We start from the raw sequence: 21,962 nt of genomic DNA, 5'->3' as shown, positions 1-21,962 counted from the left end.
GTTAATCTAAGGGTTAAGTCATGGCAGGAGAGCTCGGACACGTGTTATGCTCCTCCTGTACCATGTGGGAAATCAGGGACGCCTCTGGTGACCCTGACGACTATGTGTGCGGGAAGTGTATCCGCCTCAATCTCCTGACGAAACGCGTTGCGGAACAGGAGCTGCGGGTGGATTCACTCTGGAGCATGCACGATGCTGAGAATGATCTGAATAGCGCATTTAGTAAGTTGGTCTTACCACAGGTAAAGGGTCCACAGCCAAATAGGGAATGGAAGACCAACAGGAAGAGTAGTGCAAGGAAGGTAGTGCAGAGGTCCCCTGCGGTCATCCACCTGCAAAACAGATACACTGCTTTGGATACTGTTGAGGGGGATGACTCTTCAGGGGAGAGCAGCAGCAGCCAGGTTCATGGCACCGTGGCTGGCTCTGCTGCACAGGAGGGCAGAAAAACAGATTGGGAGAGCAATAGTGATAGGGGATTCGATTGTAAGGGGAATAGATAGGCGCTCCTGCGGCCGAAACTGAGACTCCAGGATGGTATATTGCCTCCCTGGTGCAAGGGTCAAGGATGTCTCGGAGAGGGTGCAGGACATTCTGAAAAGGGAGGGCGAACAGCCAGTTGTTGTGGTGCATATAGGTACCAAAGATATATTTAAAAATAGGGATGAGATCCTACGAGACGAATTTAGCGAGCTAGGAGTTAAATTAAAATGTAGGACCTCAAAATTAGTAATCTCAGGATTGCTAGCAGTGCTACGTGCTAGTCAGAGTAGGAATCGCAGGATAGCTCAGATGAATACGTGGCGTGAGCAGTGGTGCAGAAGGGAGGGATTCAAATTCCTGGGAGATTGGAACTGGTTCTGGGGGAGGTGGGACCAGTACAAACCAGATGGTCTGCACCTGGGCAGGACCGGAACCAACCTCCTAGGGGGAGTATTTGCTAGTGCTGTTTGGGAGTAGTTAAAATAATATGGCAGGGGGATGGGAGCCTATGCAGGGAGACAGAGGGGATTAAAATGGAGACAGAAGAAAAAGATAGAAAGGAGAATAGTAAAAGTGGATGGCAGAGAAACCCAAGGCAAAAGAAGGGCCACCAGAATTCTAAAGGATCAAAGTGTGTTCAAAAGACAAACCTGAAGGCTCCGTGCCTCAATGCAAGGAGTATTCGGAATAAGATGGACGAATTAACTGCTCAGATAGCAGTTAATGGGTATGATGTGCTTGGCATCACGGAGACATGGCTCCAGGGTGACCAAGGCTGGGAACTCAACAGTGAGGGTTTTCAGCATTTAGGAAAGATAGGCCGAAAGGAAAAGGAGGCGGGGTGGCGTTGCTGGTTAAAGAGGAAATTAATGCAATTGTAAGGAAGGACATCAGCTTGGATGATGTGAAATCGGTATGGGTGGAGCAACGGAATACCAAAGGGCAGACAACGCTAGTGGGAGTTGTGTACAGGCCACCAAATATAAGTAGTGAGGTTGGGGACAGCATCAAACAAGAAATAAGGGATGCATGCAATGAAGGTACAGTAATAATCATGGGCAACTTTAATCTACATATTGATTGGGCTAACCTAACTGGTAGTAATGTGCTGGAGGAGTATTTCCTGGAGTGTATTCGTGATGGTTTTCTAGACCAATATGTCGAGGAACCAACCAGAGAGCTGGCCATCTTAGAATGGGTGATCTGTAATGAGAAGTAACTAATTAGCACTCTTGTTGTGCAAGGTCTCTTGGGGAAGAGTGACCATAATATGGTAGAATTCTTTAGAAAGATGGAGAGTGACAAAGTTAATTCAGAAACTAGGGTCCTGAATTTAAGGAAAGGTAAGTTTGATGGTATGAGGTGTGAATTGGCTAGATTAGACTGGCAAATGGTACTTAAAGGGTGGACGGTGGATAGGCAATGGCAAAACTTTAAAGATCATATGGACGAACTTCAACAATTATACATCCCTGTCTGGAGTAAAAATAAAACGGGGAAGGTGGCTCAACCGTGGCTAACAAGGAAACTTAAGGATAGTATTAAATCCAAGAAAGAGGCATACAAATTAGCCAGAAAAAGTAGTAAGCCGGAGGACTGGGAAACATTTATAATACAGCTGAGGAGGACAAATGCTTAATTAAGAGCAGGAAAATAGAGTACGAGAGGAAGCTTGCCAGAAACATAAAAAATGACTGCAAAACCTTCTATAGATATTGAAGAGAAAAAGATTAGTGAAGACAAAAGTTGGTCCCTTGCAGTCGGATTCGGGTGAACTTATAATGCGGAACAAAGAAATGGCAGACCAATTGAACAAGTACTTTGGTTCTGTCTTCACAAAGGAAGTCACAAATAACCTTTCCGATGTACTCGGGGTCCGAAGGTCTAGTGAGAAGGAGGAACTGAAGGATATCCTTATTAGGCGGGAAATTGTGTTAGGGAAATTGATGGGATTGAAGGCCGATAAATCCCCAAAGCCTAATAGCCTACACCCCAGAGTATTTAAGGAAGTGTCCCTAGAAATAGTGGATGCATTGGTGATAATTTTCCAACAGTCTATCGACTCTGTATCAGATCCTATGGACTGGAGGGTTGCTAATGTAACACCATGTTTAAAAAAAAGGAGGAAGAGAGAAAACGCGTAATTATAGACCAGTTAGCCTGACATCAGTAGTGGGGAAGATGTTGGAATCAATCATTAAGGATGAAATAGCAGCACATTTGGAAAGCAGTGATAGGATTGGTCCAAGTCAGCATGGATTTATAAAGGGGAAATCCTGCTTGACAAATCTTGTGGAATTTTTTGAGGATGTAACTAGTAGAGTGGACAGGAGAGAACCCGTGGATGTGGTGTATTTGGACTTTCAAAAGGCTTTTGACAAGGTCCCACACAAGAGATTGGTGTGCAAAATCAAAGGACATGTTATTGGAGGTAATGTACTGACGTGGATAGAGAACTGGTTGGCAGACAGGAAGCAGAGAGTCAGGATTAACGGGTCCTTTTCAGAATGGAAGACAGTGACTAGTGGAGTGCCGCAGGACTCAGTGCTGGGTCCCCAGCTCTTTACAATGTATATTAATGATCTGGATGACGGAATTGAGTGTAATATCTCCAAGTTTGCAGATGTCACTAAACTGGGTGGCGGTGTGAGCTGTGAAGAGGACGCTAAGAGGCTGCAGGGTTACTTGGACAGGTTAGGCGAGTGGGCAAATACATGGCAGATGCAGTATAATGTGGATAAATGTGAGGTTATCCGCTTTGGGGGCAAAAACACGAAGGCAGAATATTATCTTAATGGCGGCAGATAAGGTAAAGGGGAGGTGAAGCGAGACCTGTGTGTCATGATTCGTCAGTCACTGAACGTTGGCATGCAGGTACAGCAGGCGCTGAAGAAGGCAAATGGTATGTTGACCTTCCTAGCAAGAGGATTCGAGTATAGGAGCAGGGAAGTCTTACTGCAGTTGTACAGGGCCTTGGTGAGGCTCCACCTGGAATATTGTTGGTCCCCTAATATGAGGAAGGACGTTCTTGCTATTGAGGGAGTGCAGCGGAGGTTCACCAGACTGATTCCTGGGATGGCAGGACTGGGCCTGTATTCACTGGGATTTAGAAGGATGAGAGGGGATCTCATAGAAACATATAAAATGCTGACGGGACTGGACAGGTTAGATGCAGGTAGAATGTTCCCGATGTTGGAGAAGTCCACAATCAGGGGACATAGTCTTAGGGCAAGGGGTAAGCCATTTAGGACGGAGATGAGGAGGAACTTCTTCACTCAGAGATTTGTTAACCTATGGAATTGCCTACTATAGAGAGTTGTTGATGCCAGTTCATTGGATATATTCAAGAGGGAGTTAGATATGGCCCTTGCGGCTAAAGGGATCAAGGGGTATGGGGAGAAAGCAGGAAAGCGGTTTTGAGGTGAAATATCAGCATAAAAATAATGTGGCTGGGACTGCAGAATTTTTGTGATGAAGAAAGATTGGCGATGCTGGGTGTCTTTTCTTTTTAACAGAGGAGGCTGAGAGCAGACCTGATTGAAGTGTATGAAATTACCAGGGACCTAATTCGAGTGGAAATTAACGTCCTGTTTCCCTTGGTAGAGGGATAAACAGCCAGAGGCATAGATTTAATTAATTAGGGGGAGATATATGAGGGGAAATATCTTTACCCAGAGGGGTTGGTGGTCGGGAGCTCACTGCCTGAATGGATAGTAGAGGCAGAAAGCCTCACCACATTTAAAAAGTACTTGGATGTGCAATTAACGTGCTGTAAGCTACAAGGCTACGGATCACGAGTTGGAAAATGACATTAGGCTGAATAGCTGTTGGTCACCCGGCACACACACGATGGGCCCAAATGACCTCCGTCCGTGCTGTAAATTTCTATGATTTTATGCTGCTGTGCTCAAGTCTCTGGAGTGGGACATGAACACACAACCTTTTGACTCAAAGGCACGAGCACTGTCCACTGAGCCACGGTTGGCACCTGTTGTGAATCTCGCTTTAGTACAATAATTAACACGCTATCTGAATGTTATTAAAGAAAAATGGAAGAGAATTGTGAAAGAGCCGATATTGCAGAATCTTAATAAAAACGGAAGAAAAAGGAGCATTATACTCTCTGTCTCCTGCTCTTCCTTAATCATATGGAAAGCTAAATTAGTCACAAATCCGTAGATAGCTGGTTGGGTTGCTCTCAGTTATCTGGTTAATATCAATGCTCGAATTTGGAAAGTGCTGAATCATTTTTGACGCTGTCAGTCCACAGACAGTTTTGCTTTGATTTGTCACCATCACCAATATTTTTTTATTTTGCGACTGCCGCGATGGTAGAAGGGAAACTTGGTGGAACTCCGCCCTTTTCAACTTGCAGTTCCTATGTCCTTTTGTTTGAATCGGGATAAACTGAAAATACCTGCCTCTGGGCGTGTTTGCCTCCCCCGGTCCCTGGATTTAAGGCTGGACTATGTTCATTGTCCATTTGTGGAAACGGCTGCAGGCATCCCTGTCAGTACCGAGCGCCTGCTGTAACTGGACAGACAACAGCGTCACTACGAGGCAGCAATGGGAAACACAGACACAAAGCACCTATTTTAAGCCTTGAGGGGTCCCTTTGTCAGCCTGTCCGTCCATCGCCCACTCTTTTTTATAATTCGTTCATGCGATGTGGCCGTTGCTGGCAAGGCCAGCATTTATTGCCCATCCCTAATTGCCCTTGAGATGTTGATGGTGAGCCATCTTCTTGAACCGCTGCAGTCCTTGTGGTGAAGGTATCGAAAGAGTTCAAGTGGGAGGGTGTGACTTATTGCTGAGTCGTCAATACATTGTGCGAGGAATCAGTGCGAATAGCACTTCAACCTGGAGGTGGGGAACTGTAGGGTTTGATAGATTCACATATGTTGTCTTAACTATAACTCTGCGTTACTGACGTTGTGTTATTACTTGCTTTGTACACTGACTTTGTATTATTACTTGTTTTGTTAAGACAAAACGGTAACCGCAAGGCAAGATGGAATGGCTATTAGAATATGTTGTAAACACTTGCATTGGTGAATAAGGTTCTGCAGACGTGTGGTGTCGTGGAATGTGCATGACTGTTGCTGAGAGACAAGTTTTTTAATGTTAACATTTGTGTAATAACAATGGTAGAGACAATATAATTCATCTGTACATTTCTGCGAGAACTGAAGATCCGAACAGAGGTTTGTGAAACCGCAGACTGGCAGTTAGCCGAATTATGAACTTTGAGTCGCTAGCAAGGTCAGAAAACAGGAACCACCTGTACGAGGCGTACTTGCTGGGACATCAGGAGGCCATGAACGAACAACATGCGTCCAGAATGCAATTAGTTCGGCCTAAACGATCCATGATCTAATGTGGTGAGGCACCAGCCCCTGAGGGGGGTAAACTTGAGGCTTCAGAAAATCCGTGGCACACTGAGAGGAAGAATATCGACTACGGCAAACAGAACAGAGCAAGAACAGGAGATGGTGCCCCAGAGAGCTCGGAAGCTGGAACCGTCGGACCCAAGTTTCGCTGTATATCTATTACCTTTTTTGAGTATTAATTTTGTTTATCTTTGTGATACTCAATACATTCTCTGGCTTGATTAAAGAACGCGAGTCCGTACCTGCGAGGTCAAAATTGGGCAAGAATCCTAGGTGAGACGGGTGGTGTCTTCTGTCTCATAAATGTTATCATGTTGAGTGTTCTCAATCAGTGATAATTTAGAGTGGTGTTCTTTTTCAGGGAACTAACCTCATCGAAGTTCAAAAATGAAACAAAGTCCAAAAGTGGTGAATGTGCTGCGCTCTTTGTGCGACAGAGAATCTGGGTCAAGGGGAAGGCTAACACATCCAAAGGTAGATTCAGCTTATCAAGAGGAAAACCTCTCTGTGGACTGACGAGGTGAGTAATGATTGAAAGTTATTCCAACTGTTGAACACGGCCTCACTGCTGGGTCAGGGTCCCGGGAAATATCGTCCAGTGTCTCAATCAACTTGGGGTCAGAATGCGAGTGTCTCTGCATGTGGGCTAGATTGTGGCTGCAAATAGGGACAGAGTGTCTCGGTGGGCTGTGGGTTCGGAGGGAGAGAGGGTGGGATATTCTGAGGGCTCACCAGCTGCAATAGTTTTTAGGGGAGAGATGGGTTGGCTGATGTGTTGAACGTTGATTCAACTAAATGTCTTTTTATTTTACCATTTTAAAAGATGAAAATTCCATCACTTGTGAAGAACCAGTTCCTGAAATTCTCTACTGCCGTTGCCAGAAATGCAGTGGAGAGTGGCAGGATTTCCAGCAACAAATCCGATCTGACGGCCAACCAGCTCCAAATGCCAGGGAGAAGGACAATACTAGAACAGGGATGGGAACCTGCAATGTAGAAGTTTCACCTACAGGGGGCCGTTACGTCAGTGGCGCTGGTCTTTGGGACTAAAAATAATGTAACTGGTGGTCCTTGGGAAAAAAATCCTTGTGGTTTTAGAACAGCAAGCAGAACCGGGCTCGCCATGGTGCTGCAGTCAGCACATTTACTTTAAGGGATTTATATATTTAGGGAATCAAGGGATATGGGAGAGTGGAATTGACGGAGTGACTACATGACAAAAGTACATCATTGGCTGTGAAGCGCTTTGGGACGTGCAGTGGTCCTGAAAGGTGCTATAAAAATGCAAGTGTTTCATTGTTTAGCATTGATCATATATCTACAGTTTGCTGATGAAATCTACATACTGCCGCAATCTGTACTGTGAGCGGATTGTTTCATTTCCCACCAACAGGATATAACATTCGATGGCGAACATACGAAATATCAGTTTGAAAATATCTTCGGTTCTCTGCATAGTGTCCCATACAGTTGTGATGCCTTAATGTATCATCACAGAGACAATCCCAACCCACAGGGATTAGATAATCTCCTGGGAGACTGGGAGATGCGATTAGGGGAGAGAGAATCTGAAAAATTCCTCTCCGGCTCCATTAGGTAATCGGAAGTAGTCTCGGAGCTCACACTGTCCCTGACCTTCAGGGTAGCTATCTCTGGTACCAGACCATCACCTTCCCATTCAGAAACAGGCCCAGCTTTCTCCTGAAGGAATACCGTCAATCAGCGCTCATCGTAAGTGGCCACCTTAATCCACAGGCCCACTGTTCTCTGGGAAGGGAAGGAGCGCCTAAACTCCAATTGGGAAATCTCCACACACAAAGTTCAATCTTTTCACTCATGTGTTCTAATGTAGGCGTTCACCTCTGTGCACTGGTAAACACCTCAGTGCTGAACAGGTGGCGCAGTACCTGCTGAAACACAATCTGGCTCCTCCCTTTGAACAAAGATTGAAACTGGGAGCGGTTGAACATTGTACCCGAACATTAAACCCAAAAGCGGATTGAATGAGGAAGTGCTGAGAGAAAAGATGGCTTACACACAGCAAGCCGAGAGTTTGGCCAAGGAGGCAATTTGTCCCATTTGTCTGGATTTCTTCACCGACCCGGTAATACTGGAGTGTGGGCACAACTTCTGCCGCTCCTGTATCACACAGTGTTGGGAAAAGAAGGAGACAAACTCCTGCCCGGAATGTAGAGAGGAGTTTCCGGAAATAAACCTCAGGGATAATCGGGCCTTGGCGAATCTGATTGATAAAGTTCGGAATCTGAAGCTGGATCCGGAAAGGAAGAACAGTAAACATCGCTGTGAGGAACATCAGGAAGGACTGGCGCTGTTTTGTGAAACTGACAAGAAACTGATCTGTGTGAAGTGTCTTGTTGCCAAAGACCAGCGGGGTCACAAGTCCCACAACTTCATGCCGATAGACGAGGCTGCGCAGATGTACAGGGTACAATGGGAGGGCATAATCTCTGGCAACATTTTTAAAATCTGTTTTGTGTTTAAACTTTACAATCAGTTTATATCTGATTCTAGGCTAAATTGACATCATCCCTAGAATCGGCTGCAAAGAGAAAGGATTCGGCTCTGGACACTGCACGGCAGCAGGGACAGCAGATTTCCGGAGTTAGGGTAAGGTCTCCCTATGCTGGCTTTCTGGGATCTCGGTTAGTTTTGTTCCCTTTATCGCGGTGCATTAATTATGTTTCACATTTCATTTGGTAGGAACAGTCGAGCAGTCTGCAGAGCCACATCACATCCGAGTTCACTAAAATGCACCAGATTCTCGCTGAGAAAGAGCAGCGTTTAATCCGAGATCTCAGGGAGCAGGAGCGGAATATTCTAAAATCAATGGAGAAAAACGTCCGTGAAATCAATCAGAAGTTAGATTGTATTAACCGAGAAATATCAGAGTTACAGAGACAGATGGAGGAACAAGACACAGTCACATTTCTGAAGGTAAGACCTTGTTTTATTGATTGGTTAATTTGATTTTTTCTAAAAATAGCCCCATTTTGGTGATCTTTCTTCATTTTTGCATTTCCTGATATCAGGCCGCTTCCTCGAATGTGTTATATCCTACGCAAACCCACAATATCGTCTCTCTAATGTGGAGCCCAATATTGCATCATTACGTCTTGGATTTTATATTGCATACCTCTTGTCATACAACCAGTTATGCTGGTAGATTTAGATAAGGACAGAACTCAAGTGGAGCATAATCACAGGGATGGATTCTTTCGGCAGAATGGCCTCTTTCTAAGTTATACATCCCATGTAATCCTATGTAGTCTAAAATCCTTTTAGGTTCTTTAAACAGCCTCGCCAAGCCGTGGAGCTGCCTTTAATGCTCTGTGTACCTCTACCACAAAATACCTCTGCTCTTCTACCGCACCGAGCCAACTTCCATTCGGAGTAGTATTCCTGGTGTTTGTCCCCCTGTCACAGCCCACACTTACTCGCAGATAATTCTATCCAACAAGATTTAGCCCAAGACTTCCCTCATCGTATTTTTAATCCTTCACTGCTTCCTTTGGTCTTCTATCAAATTAACTCTACCTCCAGAACGGAACCATGTGGGGCCACACTATCTACTTCTAATAACTCTGAAAACCCAGCCTTAATTCCTACTCTCTGAGTTCATCCTTCTTACTAAGTTCTAATCCAATTTGCTATCCTCCCCGAATTCCATACCACATGAGCTTCTTTATTAATGGCCTGCATTCTTAAGCTACCTGCACACTGCATTCACTGCATTGTCCCATCAACCATGTGTATTATATCCTCAAACAAATCTATGAAATATTTCCAACGCGAACATCTCTTTTGAAATCTGTGCTTTAATGTAAATAGATTTCTTGCTTCATTATTTTTCCATGGACTTCTAAAAATACTTGCAATTGACTTCTGTTTTAACAGAATATACTTATTCTATAGCTTCCGAGTCCTTTGTTAAAACATCTAATTTTTGCTGTTCATTCCTATTAATCTATCTGTCTTCTATTACCTCACCTTAGCTAGCTCGCTACTCATTTTACTGAAATCTGCCTCACTCCATTCGAATTTCCTGCGACCTTTTCCAATTCAGTTCGATCTTAATGATAAGTTGTACACCAACATTTAGCTCATGTAGCTGACCATTACTCATAACCAGACCAGGCACTTGAAGGCACCAAATTGACTGTCACTGCACTGAATCCAAGCTGTGTGAGATCCCCAGGGAGAATCGCCCCTCACGGTGCTACATGCAGAGTGGCAGGAGGTCCGGTTCAATAATTGCTGTGGAGGTTCTTCCATCTCTCGGTTAGTTTGTGTCGAAAGTACAATCGATCACATTCTATTTACCGTCATGTTATCTTCTTGATCTTGTGTCAATCTGTGTATGTGTGTGAGAGAAGTAAGAGTGCCTTGGTGTGGGGTTTCACTATATTACAGACCATAGCTCTCAGATTCCAGCCGTGATCCTGCTGACTGCTAACCCCACATTGTATAGGGACAGAGCACGCATGCGCAAATCTATGCTGATGATAGTTCGCACTTTGAAAAACAGATGAGAGGTGGCAGGCATGCAGGCTGTCTCCTCGCATTTATCTATCTTCCACTATCTAAGACGTTTTCTCCCATTGTAAATTGCTGTGTCCACATTATATTCACGTAATATTATATAGACATGTCAGGTTGCACCTACAACCGCCTGCCAGTGGAGGCCTTGTGCCACCAGCAGTGGGTGACTGTGTAACTACAGCATGGCAGGCTATAGGTATACAGAACTTTTAATATAAGTCAAGGCGTAGAATTTCATCATCGTTGTTTCAAAATGTGGGCAGACTGACTATAAAATGGACTTGCAATAAGTCTGTACATCCCCACATCTCTTGATCTGATTGTGAAATCATTGTGCAACAAGTTGAAACATTACAGTTAGTATTTGGTTATTATAAGAACATACGAACACAAGAATTAGGAACAGAAATAGGCCATTCGGCCCACAGAGCCATTCATTAAGATCATGGCTAATCTTCCACCAGAACTCCACTTTCCTGCACTGTCCTCATATCCCTTGATACCCTTAATATTCAAAAATCTATCGATCTCTGCCTGGAATATATGGAATGAGCCAGTACTACCCTCTGGGTTGGAGAAATTCCAAAGGTTCAGCATCCTCTGAGTTTCTCCTCATCTCAATGCTAAATGGCTGACCCCTTATTTTGAGACTGTGACTCCTAGTTCTAGACTCTCCCGTCAGAGAAAACATCTTCCCTTCATCTACCCTGCCTAGCCCTGTAACACATTTGTATGTTTCAATCATTCATCTAAGCTATAGAAAGATCGACAGCGTCTGCTCGACATTTCCTCATAGGACAATCCCCCATCCCATGAATCAGTCTGGTGAACCCTCGTTGCACTGCCATTATGGCAAATATAATTCATTTAGATATGGAGACCAAAATTGTGCACAATACTCCAGGTGCGGCCTCACCCCGGCCTTATATAATTGCAATAAGCTACCTTTACTATTGTACTCAAATTCTCTTGTAAAAAAGACCAACATACCATTTGCTTGCTGACTGTACCCTAACCCTGACCCTAACCCTAACCCAACCCCTAAATGCATGTAAACTTTCAGTGATTCGTGTACAATACATTTCAAGAATAACCCCCCTGCTCTTATATTCCAAGCCTCAGCTTAGAATGGCAAGCATTCTTTATGCCTTCTTAACCACTTTATTTATCTGCCGTGCTACCTTCAGGGATCTGTAGACATATACTCCGATGTCACTTTGTTTGTCTGCACCTCTCGGTGTCCTACAATTTAACATGTATTTCCTTTCCTTTTTAGCACCCCACAAATGCATTATGTCACACTTTTCTGGATTGAATTCCATTTGCCAACGTTCTTCCCACCTAACCAGTTGATTGATATCTTCCTGCAGTCTATAGCTTTCTTCATCATTATCAACCACACAGCCTATTTTAGTATCATCTGCAAACTTCTTAATCATATCCACTGTATTCAAGTCGAGGTCATTGACATATACCACAAAAAGCAAGGGACCTTATATGGAACCCTGCAGAACCCCACAGGAAACAGCTTTCCAATCACAAAAATACTCTTCAACCGTTACGCTCTGCTTCCTGCCTTTGTGCCAATTTTGAATCCAACTTGCCACTTTGCCCTGGATCCCATTGGCTATTACTTTCGTGACCAGTCTTCCATGTGGGACTTTATCAAAATCAGATTAGTCAGACACGACCTTCCCCCACCAAATCCGTGCTGACTGTCCTTGATTAATCTGTGTCTTTCCAAATGAAGATGTATCCTGTCCTTCAGAATTATTTCCAATAATTTTCCCACCACCGGATGTAGGGTGACAGGGCTGTAATTACTTAGTCTATCCCATTCTCCCTTTTCAATCAAAGGTTCCACATTAGCAGTTCTCCAGTCTTCTGGCACCACACCTGAAGCCAGAGAGGATTGGAAAATGGTCAGACTCTCTTCTATTTCCTCTTTTGCTTCAGTTATCAGCCTGGGATAAATTTCATCCGGGCCTGGAGACGTATCCACTTTCAAAGCTGCTAAACCCCTTAATACCTCCTCTCTCACTATGTTTATTTCATGTAATATTTCACACACCTGCTCCCTGAAAGCAGTATCTGCATCGCCCCTCTCTTTTGCAAAGTATTCATAAAGAACCACACTCACATCTCGAGCCTCCACACACAGATTGACCTCAAGGTCTCAAATACCATTTATTTAGTTATCCTCTTGCTCTTAATATATTTATAAAACATTTTTGGGTTTTCCTTGATTTTACTCGCCAAGAATTTTTCATGCTCTCTCTTTGCTTTCCTAATATTTTGTTTATTTTTAACTCTGCCCTTCACATACTCCTCCAGAGCTTCTTCAGTATTTAGCCTTCGGCATCTGTCATAAGCCTCCCTTTACTTCTTTTTCTTACTCTGTATGCCCCTAAAAATCCAGGGGGCTCTCGATTTGTTAGTACCACCCTTTTTCTTTAAGGGCAAATATTTGGTCTGTAGCCTCGGGACCTTCTTCTTGAATGCCTCCTCCTGCTCTGACATTTGATTTACCTTCAAGTAGTTGTTTCCAATCCACTATGGTTAAATCACCTCTCAGCTTAGCAAAATTGGTTTTTCCCCAATTTAGAACTTTCATTCCTGGTCTATCCTTGTCCTTTTCCATAACTAACTTAAATCTAACTGAATTATGGTCACTTGCACTTAAATGCTCTCCCACTGATACCCTTTCCACCTGTCCAGCTTCATTCCGTAAAACTAAGTCCGCAACCTCCCCTCCCGTGTTGGGCTTGCTACATACTGGCTAATAAAGGTCTCTCTAATGCATTTTAGGAATTCCTCACCATCTATACCCTTCACACTAAGTTTATCCCAGTTAATATTGGGGTAGTTCAAATGCCCCAATATTACTCGCCTGTCATTTTTGCAATTCTGATAAATGTGTCTACATATTTGCTCTTCTACCTCCCTCTGACTGTTTTGGGGTCTATAGTTCACTCCCAGCAGTATGTTGCCCCCTTTTTGTTTTTCAGTTTAAATCGTATGGCCTCGTTCGATGATGTCTCTAACATATCATCCCTTCTCACAGTTGTAATAGTTTCTTTGTCAATTCTGCGACCCCCGCCCCTCCCTTTTTACACTTCTCGCTATCCCATCTGAAAATCCTGTACTTAGGAATTTTGAGCTGCCATACCTTGCCCTTCTTTTAGCCATATCTTTGTAATAGCTAAAATATCATACACCCAAGTGTCTACCTGTGCTCTCAGCTCATCTGCCTTAATGTCTTTACTCCTTGCATTGAAGTATATACCACTTAGTGCAGCCTGAACTCCTTGTTGACTATTTTCTATCCCTTGTTTCCTCTGTCCTTCACATTCAATGTCTACGTTTTTGCGTTCTAATTCCAGCTTTACCCTCCCTAGTGAATCTATTCTCACATTCCCATGCCCCTGCAAAGCTAATTTAAACCCTTCCCAACAGCACTAGCAAACTCCCCCGCAAGGAGATTGGTCCCAGCTCTGTTGAGGTGCAACCCGTCCGGCTTGTACAGGTCCCACCTCCCACAGAATCTCCAATGCCTGCTGAATCTAAAGCACTCCCTCCTGCAACACCTCTCCAGCCACACGTTTGTCAAACATGATTTCCCTTTCAAAATCCGTGCTGACTCTTCCCAATGCTATTATTATTTTCTAAGTGCTCTGTTACCACGTTCTTAATAGATCCTTGCATATTCTCTTCAAACATGTAAATCACAGAAACCGTACATGATTTTGTAATAATATTTAGATACACACCCAGGCATTCAACATTATTTAATATCTATATTATTCTCAAGTATGTGGATAGCTATCACCCTCATTCTTTGCCACGAGTCTGTCAGCTCTTTATTCCACTGATTGCTGAAACCGAGATTCTGTGCTTTTCCTGAAGAATTATCCTGCAATGTTATTTTGCCAAGTTCATTCCCAGGTGTGAATACAAACAAAAACTCGATCCTGTCACTATTGGTTATGGCGTTCTCCTCCCATTGGCACAGCTGAAATATTTCACACTAACACAAAAGCAAAATACCGCGGATGCTTGAATTTGAAGTCAAAATAGAAAATGCTGGATATCTCTGCAGGGCAGGCAGCCTCTGTGGAGAGAAACAGAGTCGTTTTGGGTCTGTGACCCTTCGTCAGAACTGGAACAATTGTAATCATAACAGATTCTTAAGGAAGTGCAGGGGCACTGAAAGTGGGAGGCGATGAATGAACAAGAGGGACTGTCTGTGATAGGGTGTAAGGCAGGAGTGATTTGGTCAAATGGAGATGGTAATGACACAAGTTTGGAAACAAAACATGAATCCAAACGGGCTGTGAATGGTGGAATAATTATCAGCTTAAAGATCCTACCCACAGCACCTTCTCATGCAAGTGCAGGCGATGCAATCCTTTAACTTTCACCCTTCCCACTGTCCAGGACCCCAAACACTCCGTCCTGGTGAAACAATGGTTTACTTGTACTTATTCGCTGCTCACGATGTGGTCTCCTCTTCATTGAGGAGGAGACCAAACACAGATTGAGTGACCGCTTTGCAGAATACCTTTGTTTATTACATAAGTGTGATCCTGAGCTCCCTGTCGCCTGTCACTTTCATTCTCTGCTCCCATTCTGATCTCTTTGTCCTCGATCTCCTATACTGTTCCAACGAAGTTCAACACAAGCTCAAGGAACTGCAACTCATAGAAACATAGAAAGAAAGAAACATAGAAATCTACAGCGCACACAGAGGCAATTTCGGCCCATCTTGTCTGCGCTGGCGGACAAAGAGTTGCATTACCCTCGATCAGCTGCCCTGAAGCTTACAAATAAACCTCTGAACAATCAACAATGGCGGAAAGGTAAATAGCATCCGGCCCATATACTCCACTCCACACTACTGCGACACCGCCTGCAGTGAAACATTCTACACTCCACCTCAACTGCAGCCCTGTGATCTCCTGGAAGAGGCAAAAACTGGATAAAAACCCAGGCCAATTGGGGAAAAAATCTTGAACATTCCTCTGCTTCCCATCCAGACGATCGAAGCTCGTCCAGGAGATCACACTGGTCGTACACGATTCCCTGCAGTACTTACCATTGAATCTGCGTCAGCCAACAAGAGGTTATCCAGTCTAATCCCACTTACCAGCTCCAGTTCGGTGACTCTGCAGGCCACGGCACTTTAAGTGCCAATCCAAGCACCTTTTAAATGTGATGAGGGTTCCCGCATCCATCACCCTTCCAGGCAGTGAGTTACAGACACAAACAACCCTCTGTGTGAAGAAGCTCCACCTCAAAACCCCTCTGAACCTTCCACCAACCACCTTAAAACTTTGCCCCCTCGTTATTGATCCCTCCACCAAGGGAAATAGGCCCTTACTATCCACTATATCCAGAATCCTCAAAATGTTGTACACCACAATGTCCCCTCTCAGCATCCTCTGTTACAATCTTTCGTTTAGGAATTTTACAGTCTTCTAGACTCAACATCGAGTTCAGCAAATTAAGAACATAATCTCTGCACAAATTTTGTTTTCTTCCCTCGTCTTTTTTACAAACCACACTCCCCTCTTTTATCTTTATTGTTTCTCTCTTTCCCACGGCAGCTGGAAATTATTCCACCATTCTCACCCCATCTAGACTCGTCTTTTGTTTCCAAACTTGTGCCATTAACATCTCAATTTGGCGATCATCCCTTTTGTCTCTAAAATAACTCCTGCCTTCCACCGTATCACAGACCTTCCCTTTTTTTCTTCCCGCCCCTCCCCGTTTCAGTGCCGCGGCTCTTCCTTAAGAATCTATTACTTTTTGAACTTTTCCAGTTCAGGTGAAGGGTCACAGACCCGAAACATTTACTCTGGTTTGCTCAACAGATGCTGCCTGACCCGCGGAGATTTCCAGCATTTTCTGTTTTTATTTATGAACTATTTCTCACTTGGTGCCATGTGTAGTGTATGATGCTGAATTCTGAAATTTTGCCCCCAGACCCTCCCTGTGAACTCAGGACTGTATTTCTGTTTTGTTTCAGGAGGCAGCTTCCCGGATGAGAAGGTATGAGGTTCACTTTACTGAATTGTTATTTAATCTGTTAAAGGAACGAACTGCGAGAACTCTAGAGTTGATTGTTTCATATTTTCAGAATCAGTGACGAGGATAATCTCCTTTCATTGGATGGCTGGAATCTGCTCCAGGGAATATTCAAAGGGCCCAGTCAATACATAGCATGGAAAGAAATGATAGAGAACATCAGCCCAGGTAAAACGTTTTCAGCACCCCAATTTCAGACTTCGTAAAAATCTTATTGAATGAATACATCGAAATAATGAAACACAGCTTCAGTGTTTGTGAAATTAAGAACAAAAATATTATGCAATAATCTCCAAAAGGAGATTGAAACTGGTTTGTGAAATCAGTGTAACTGTTTGTGACCCTATATCAGATCCAGGAGTGCGGGTTCGATACAGAAGCAGTGTATGGTATTGTCGACAGAGAACAATGTTCTCACCCTTCAGACTGACGGTGACTGCAGTGTCAGTAAAATAGGCAGATTGCTCATCACAAAACAGGTTCAAGATATAACGGAATCCATGATTCCTCCTCGCCCGGCAACACGTCCCATCCCCCATCCCATGGAACACCCCCGACTTTGAGGGGCTCATCGAGGAGGCGTGGGAGATTGGAGGGAGGCCTAGAAAAGGTCCGTTAGTCGGAGTAGTGGGAGTTCGTCGAGGAAACGTGGGAGATCGGAGGGAGGCCTATAAAAGGCCCATCAGTTAGAGCGGCGGGAGTTCATCGACCAGGCGGAGGAGATCGGAGGGAAGCCTATAAAAGGCCCATCAGTCTGAGCGGCGGGAGTTCATCGACCAGGCGGAGGAGATCGGAGGGAGGCCTATAAAAGGCCCATCAGTCTGAGCGGCGGGAGTTCATCGACCAGGCGGAGGAGATCGGAGGGAGGCCTATAAAAGGCCCATCAGTCACAGTCGGGGAGCGGGAGTCGAGGAGGAGCCAGCTGGTACACCTGCAGCAGGGTGAGAAGGCAAAAAAGAACGAGAAAGAAATCGAAGGGTGACCTCACAGCCAAGGGGGTGAGTGATTGGCGAGTGATTGGTGAGTAGTTTTTCTTCTTTTTCATTTTCTTTATCAGTAGGTAACCTTTATCATTGTTGCCAAATTAAATAAAGTTAATCTCAGGGTTAAGTCATGGCAGGAAAGCTCGGACACGTGTCATGCTCCTCTTGTGCAATGTGGGAACTCAGGGACGCTTCCAGAGTCCCTGATACTACATGTGCAGGAAGTGTATCCTGCTGCAGCACCTGACAGATCACATTGCGGCACTGGAGCTGTGCATGGATTCAATCTGGAGCATCCGCAATGTTGAGGATGTCGTGAATAGCATGTTTAGTGAGTTCGACACACCGGACCTAAAGTTTACACAGCCAGATAGGGAATAGGTGATCAGCAGGAAGAGCAGTGGAAGGAAGGTAGTGCACGGGGCCCCTGTGGTCATCCCCCACCAAAACAGATACACCGTTTTGGGTACTGTTGGGGGGATGAATCATCAGGTGAGGGCAGCAGCCAAGTTCATGGCACCGTGGGTGGCTCTGCTGCACAGGATGGCAGGAAATACAGTGGGAGAGCTATAGTGGTAGGAGATTCTATTGTAAGGGGAATAGATAGACCTTTCTGCAGCCAAAATTGAGACTCCAGGATGGTATGTTGCCTCCCTGGTGCAAGGGTCAAGGATGCCTTGGAGCAGCTGCTGGACATTTTGGAGGGTTAGAGTGAACAACCAGTTGTCTGGGTGGATATAGGTACCAACGTTATAGGTAAAAAATGGGATGAGGTCCTACAAGCTGGATTTAGGGAGCTAGGAGTTAAATTAAAAAGTAGGACCTCAAAGGTAGTAATCTCAGGATTGCTACCAGTACCTCATGCTAGTCAGAGTAGGAATTGCAGGATAGCTAAGATGAATACGTGTCTTGAGGAGTGGTGCATAAAGGAGGGATTCAATTTCCTGGGACATTGGAACCAGTTCTGGGGGAGGTGGGACCGGTACAAACCGGACGGTTTGCACCTTGGCAGGACCAGACCCAATGTCCTCGGGGGAGTGTTTGCTAGCGCTGTTGGGGAAGGGTTAAACGAATATGGCAAGGGGATGGCAACCTATGCAGGGAGACAGAGGGAAGTAGAATGGGGGCAGAAGCAAAAGATAGAAAGAAGAAAAGTAAAAGTAGGGGGCAGAGAAACCGAAGGCAAAAATCAAAAAGCGCCACATATGGCAAAATTCTAAATGGGCAAAGTGTGTTAATAAGGCAAGGCTGAAGGCTCTGTGCCTCAATGCGAGGAGTATTTGTAATAAGGTGAGTGAATTTACTGCGCAGGCAGCAATTAATGAGTCTGATATAATTGGCATCACGAAGACATGGCTCCAGGGTGACCAAAGCTGGGAACTCAACATAGAAACATTGAAACATAGAAAATTGGTACAGGAGTAGGCCATTCGGCCTTTCGAGCCTGCACCACCTTTCAATAAGATCATGGATGATATTTCACCTCAAGACTCCTTTCCTGCTTTCTCTCAATGCCCCTTGATCCCTTTAGTCATAAGCTCCATATCTAACTCCCTCTTAAATATATCCAATGAACTGACATCAACAACTCCCCAGCCCCCATCCCATATCACTAATCCGACTTTGAGGGGTTCCATCCCACTACACCGCCCCCACCACCAACCCTGTTCCCTCTCGAGGTCAGCCGCCGTCTTCCCGGTGCCATATATTGCCACTTTGTTTCGGTAACAATGCTTTGATGGCCCAGCCCGATGATTGATTTTTACAAAGTATTTACAGCACAGAAACAGGCCATTCAGCCCAACAGGTCCAAGCCAGTGTTTATGCTCCACACGAGCCTCCCGCCACCCCTCTTCATCTAACCATATCAGCATATCCTTCTGTCCCTTCCTCCCTCATGTGTTAATCGAGCTTCCCCTTAAATGCTTCTGTGCTATTTGCCTGAACTGCTTCTCACCACTCTCTGGATAAAGAGGTTTCTCCTGAATCCCCTGTTAGATTTATTACTTAATTTTATGTTTTTATGGTGTCTAGTTTTTGTCTCCTCACAAGTGGAAACGTCTTCTCTACATCTACCCTATCAGACCGTTTCATAATATTAACGACCTCTATCATGTCACCCCTCAGCTTTCCCATTTCTAGAGCCTATTCAATCTTTCCTGATAATTATAGCCTCTCACCTTTTTGTACTATTTCCTTGTAAATCTATTTTGCACTTCCTCCAATGCCTCTATATCCTTATTATAAAATGAAAACCTGTTATATAAAATAGTGCTATATCTTTGTGCATTTATTTGAATGCGCGTCTTGCAATCCTTGAGTTTCATCCTCTCTGAATTTGATTAGTTCATCATTAAATTATCTTTTCTATCTTAAATATAATTGCATCTTATTTGATCTATTTTTCTACTCTCAGGTTCAGCTGGCCAGGCGTGCTGATCAAACTTCTCGGCCTTTTGGCTAAGATCTGCATAACCAACCTGACCAGCCACCATGACTTCCGGGTGGTTTCTCCCTGGTCAGGAAGGTATATGCTTACATTTTTGTAAACAGGAGGTGGGTGGGATTGGTGACCCATCCACCTCCACGGAGGTGTGTGGGGGACCTGACCCATCCACCTCCATGGCACGAACCTGGTATTGCAGTACTTCCAGGAACGGTGCAGTGGCTCTAGGCCTTTTGGCTAAGAGCATTGGCGCAGAGTGATCCTTGACTGGTGCAGGGTGACCTCTGGCGTTTGACAAAGAATTGTAACGATTGGATAACGATTGGACATGAATTTAAAAAAAAAAATACTGAGACAAAGTAATTTTTCAATAATATGCAGAAAGCTGAGGATTTAGAAGAAGGAATGTCACTCAGAGTTTGATTCTGTCACATCAATAAATTATCGGGGAATTTTTCGCGGGATCAGTGGGAAAAATAGCATTTGTTTCAGTGGGTGAAAGGTCTCCAGACGTCATCAGACCCGCTGCCTGCAATTGGCCGGCAAGCCCGCTGGGCGGGGCTTAACAGGTGTATTCAGGCAAATCATTTCAGACAGCGGGCTGGAGCCAGCAGCGAGTCCGGGACCTGTCACCGACATCGCCCGCCACCGACCCGCCGAGACAGCGGAAATCGCGGCTTAAATCACTGACTGTGTTATTTTAACTTTCCCCCAGCTCCAGCCTCTCTGACTCTGGATCCGAACACAGCGAGTCCCTGGCTCATCCTGTCTGAGGGCCGGACCCGTGTGAGACTCGGGGACAAACGGCAGCCGCTCCCTGACAATCCGGAGAGGTTTGATCGCTGGTCCTTTGTCCTGGGATCGGAGGGATTCACATCAGGGAGACACTACTGGGAGGTGGAGGTGGGGAACAAGACTGAGTGGGGTCTGGGAGTGACCCGAGAGTCTGCCGAGAGGAAAGGGCCAATCACCCTGAGCCCAGAGACTGGATACTGGATTGTGTGGCTGGACCCCGGAAGTGACTATTTTGCCCTCACCTCCCCCTCACAGATCCCCCTCACCCCGAGTGTGGAGCCCCGGAAGGTCGGGGTGTACCTGGACTATGCGGGCGGACAGGTGTCATTTTACAATGCGGACAACATGTCCCATCTCCACACTTTCACCCAGACTTTCACTGAGAGAATCTTTCCCTTCTTCTGTCCTGGAGATAATGATTGCGAGAAAAACACCGCACCGCTGTTAATCTCCGGGGTTAAAGGTCACTAACATTAATGGGTCTGTTTCCATCATTTTCACTCCAATTCCAGCTTCTGACTCCATTCCCTCCCCGGGTGTGTTTGTGTGATGAACATTTCCATTTGTATCTCAGTCTGTAATCAGTGTTTGACTGTAACCCCAGCAGGGCCGGGTCACTGAATAACCCTCCCATCCTCACCCTGCAACATATCACCCCCGCCCAACCTGTACTGGGATAGAGTCTCTCCCCTCCAGGGACAACAGCCTGGCATTCCTCTGGAGATATTACCCAGATCGACATTTAACTTTATTCCCTGTGACCTTCCTTTGGCTGCGGTTTTAGCGGAACCGTCAAGCCATTGAATATAAACAGCTCAGCGCCTTCATTAAGGAGCAGAGAGTGTGGGGTGTTGGTGCAATCTGTGCCACAAACTGGGCCCCGTTCCCATTGCGGGGGGAGTTCATTCTGAGGAGGGAGACTTTGCCCAGAATTCCCGTGTGGACGAAATCAGGATGTCAATTGTGGGAGGAGCACAGCTTGGGACGGAAACCTGGCGGATGTGAAGCCGGGCTGAATGAAGCTGTTGTGGGACCGGGGAATTGGGGGGAGCTGGATCGGCAGGGCGATCGATTGGGGTTAGGGAAGTGGCTGCTGCCGAACGGAATCCGAACATATAATCTTCCATCTCGAAGCAGAATGGCGAGCCGTTGACCAGGAATTCCTGGCTCTCCCGGCAACGCCTGAGTTACGCTCCAGCCGCACACGAGCGATTCCGG

At 45.2% G+C, this 21,962-nt stretch overlaps 1 protein-coding gene and 1 pseudogene across 1 annotated transcript; both read left to right on the top strand.

Moving 5' to 3' along the window:
• Positions 1-7,899: 7,899 nt before the first annotated feature.
• Positions 7,900-21,585, top strand: LOC139230613 (nuclear factor 7, brain-like). Its single transcript, XM_070862431.1, has 6 exons — positions 7,900-8,319; positions 8,406-8,501; positions 8,595-8,828; positions 16,462-16,484; positions 16,573-16,688; positions 20,665-21,585. The coding sequence occupies exons 1-6, from the start codon at positions 7,900-7,902 to the stop codon at positions 21,213-21,215; spliced, it is 1,440 nt and encodes a 479-aa protein (XP_070718532.1). The 3' UTR covers positions 21,216-21,585.
• Positions 19,944-20,173, top strand: LOC139230727 (U2 spliceosomal RNA; annotated as a pseudogene).
• Positions 21,586-21,962: the final 377 nt, after the last annotated feature.

Source organism: Pristiophorus japonicus, chromosome 19 (genome assembly GCF_044704955.1).
Source record: "Pristiophorus japonicus isolate sPriJap1 chromosome 19, sPriJap1.hap1, whole genome shotgun sequence".
NCBI lineage: Eukaryota > Metazoa > Chordata > Chondrichthyes > Pristiophoridae > Pristiophorus > Pristiophorus japonicus.
The sequence above is the reverse complement of the archived record's forward strand: the minus strand, read 5'-3'. Positions and strand labels throughout refer to the sequence as shown.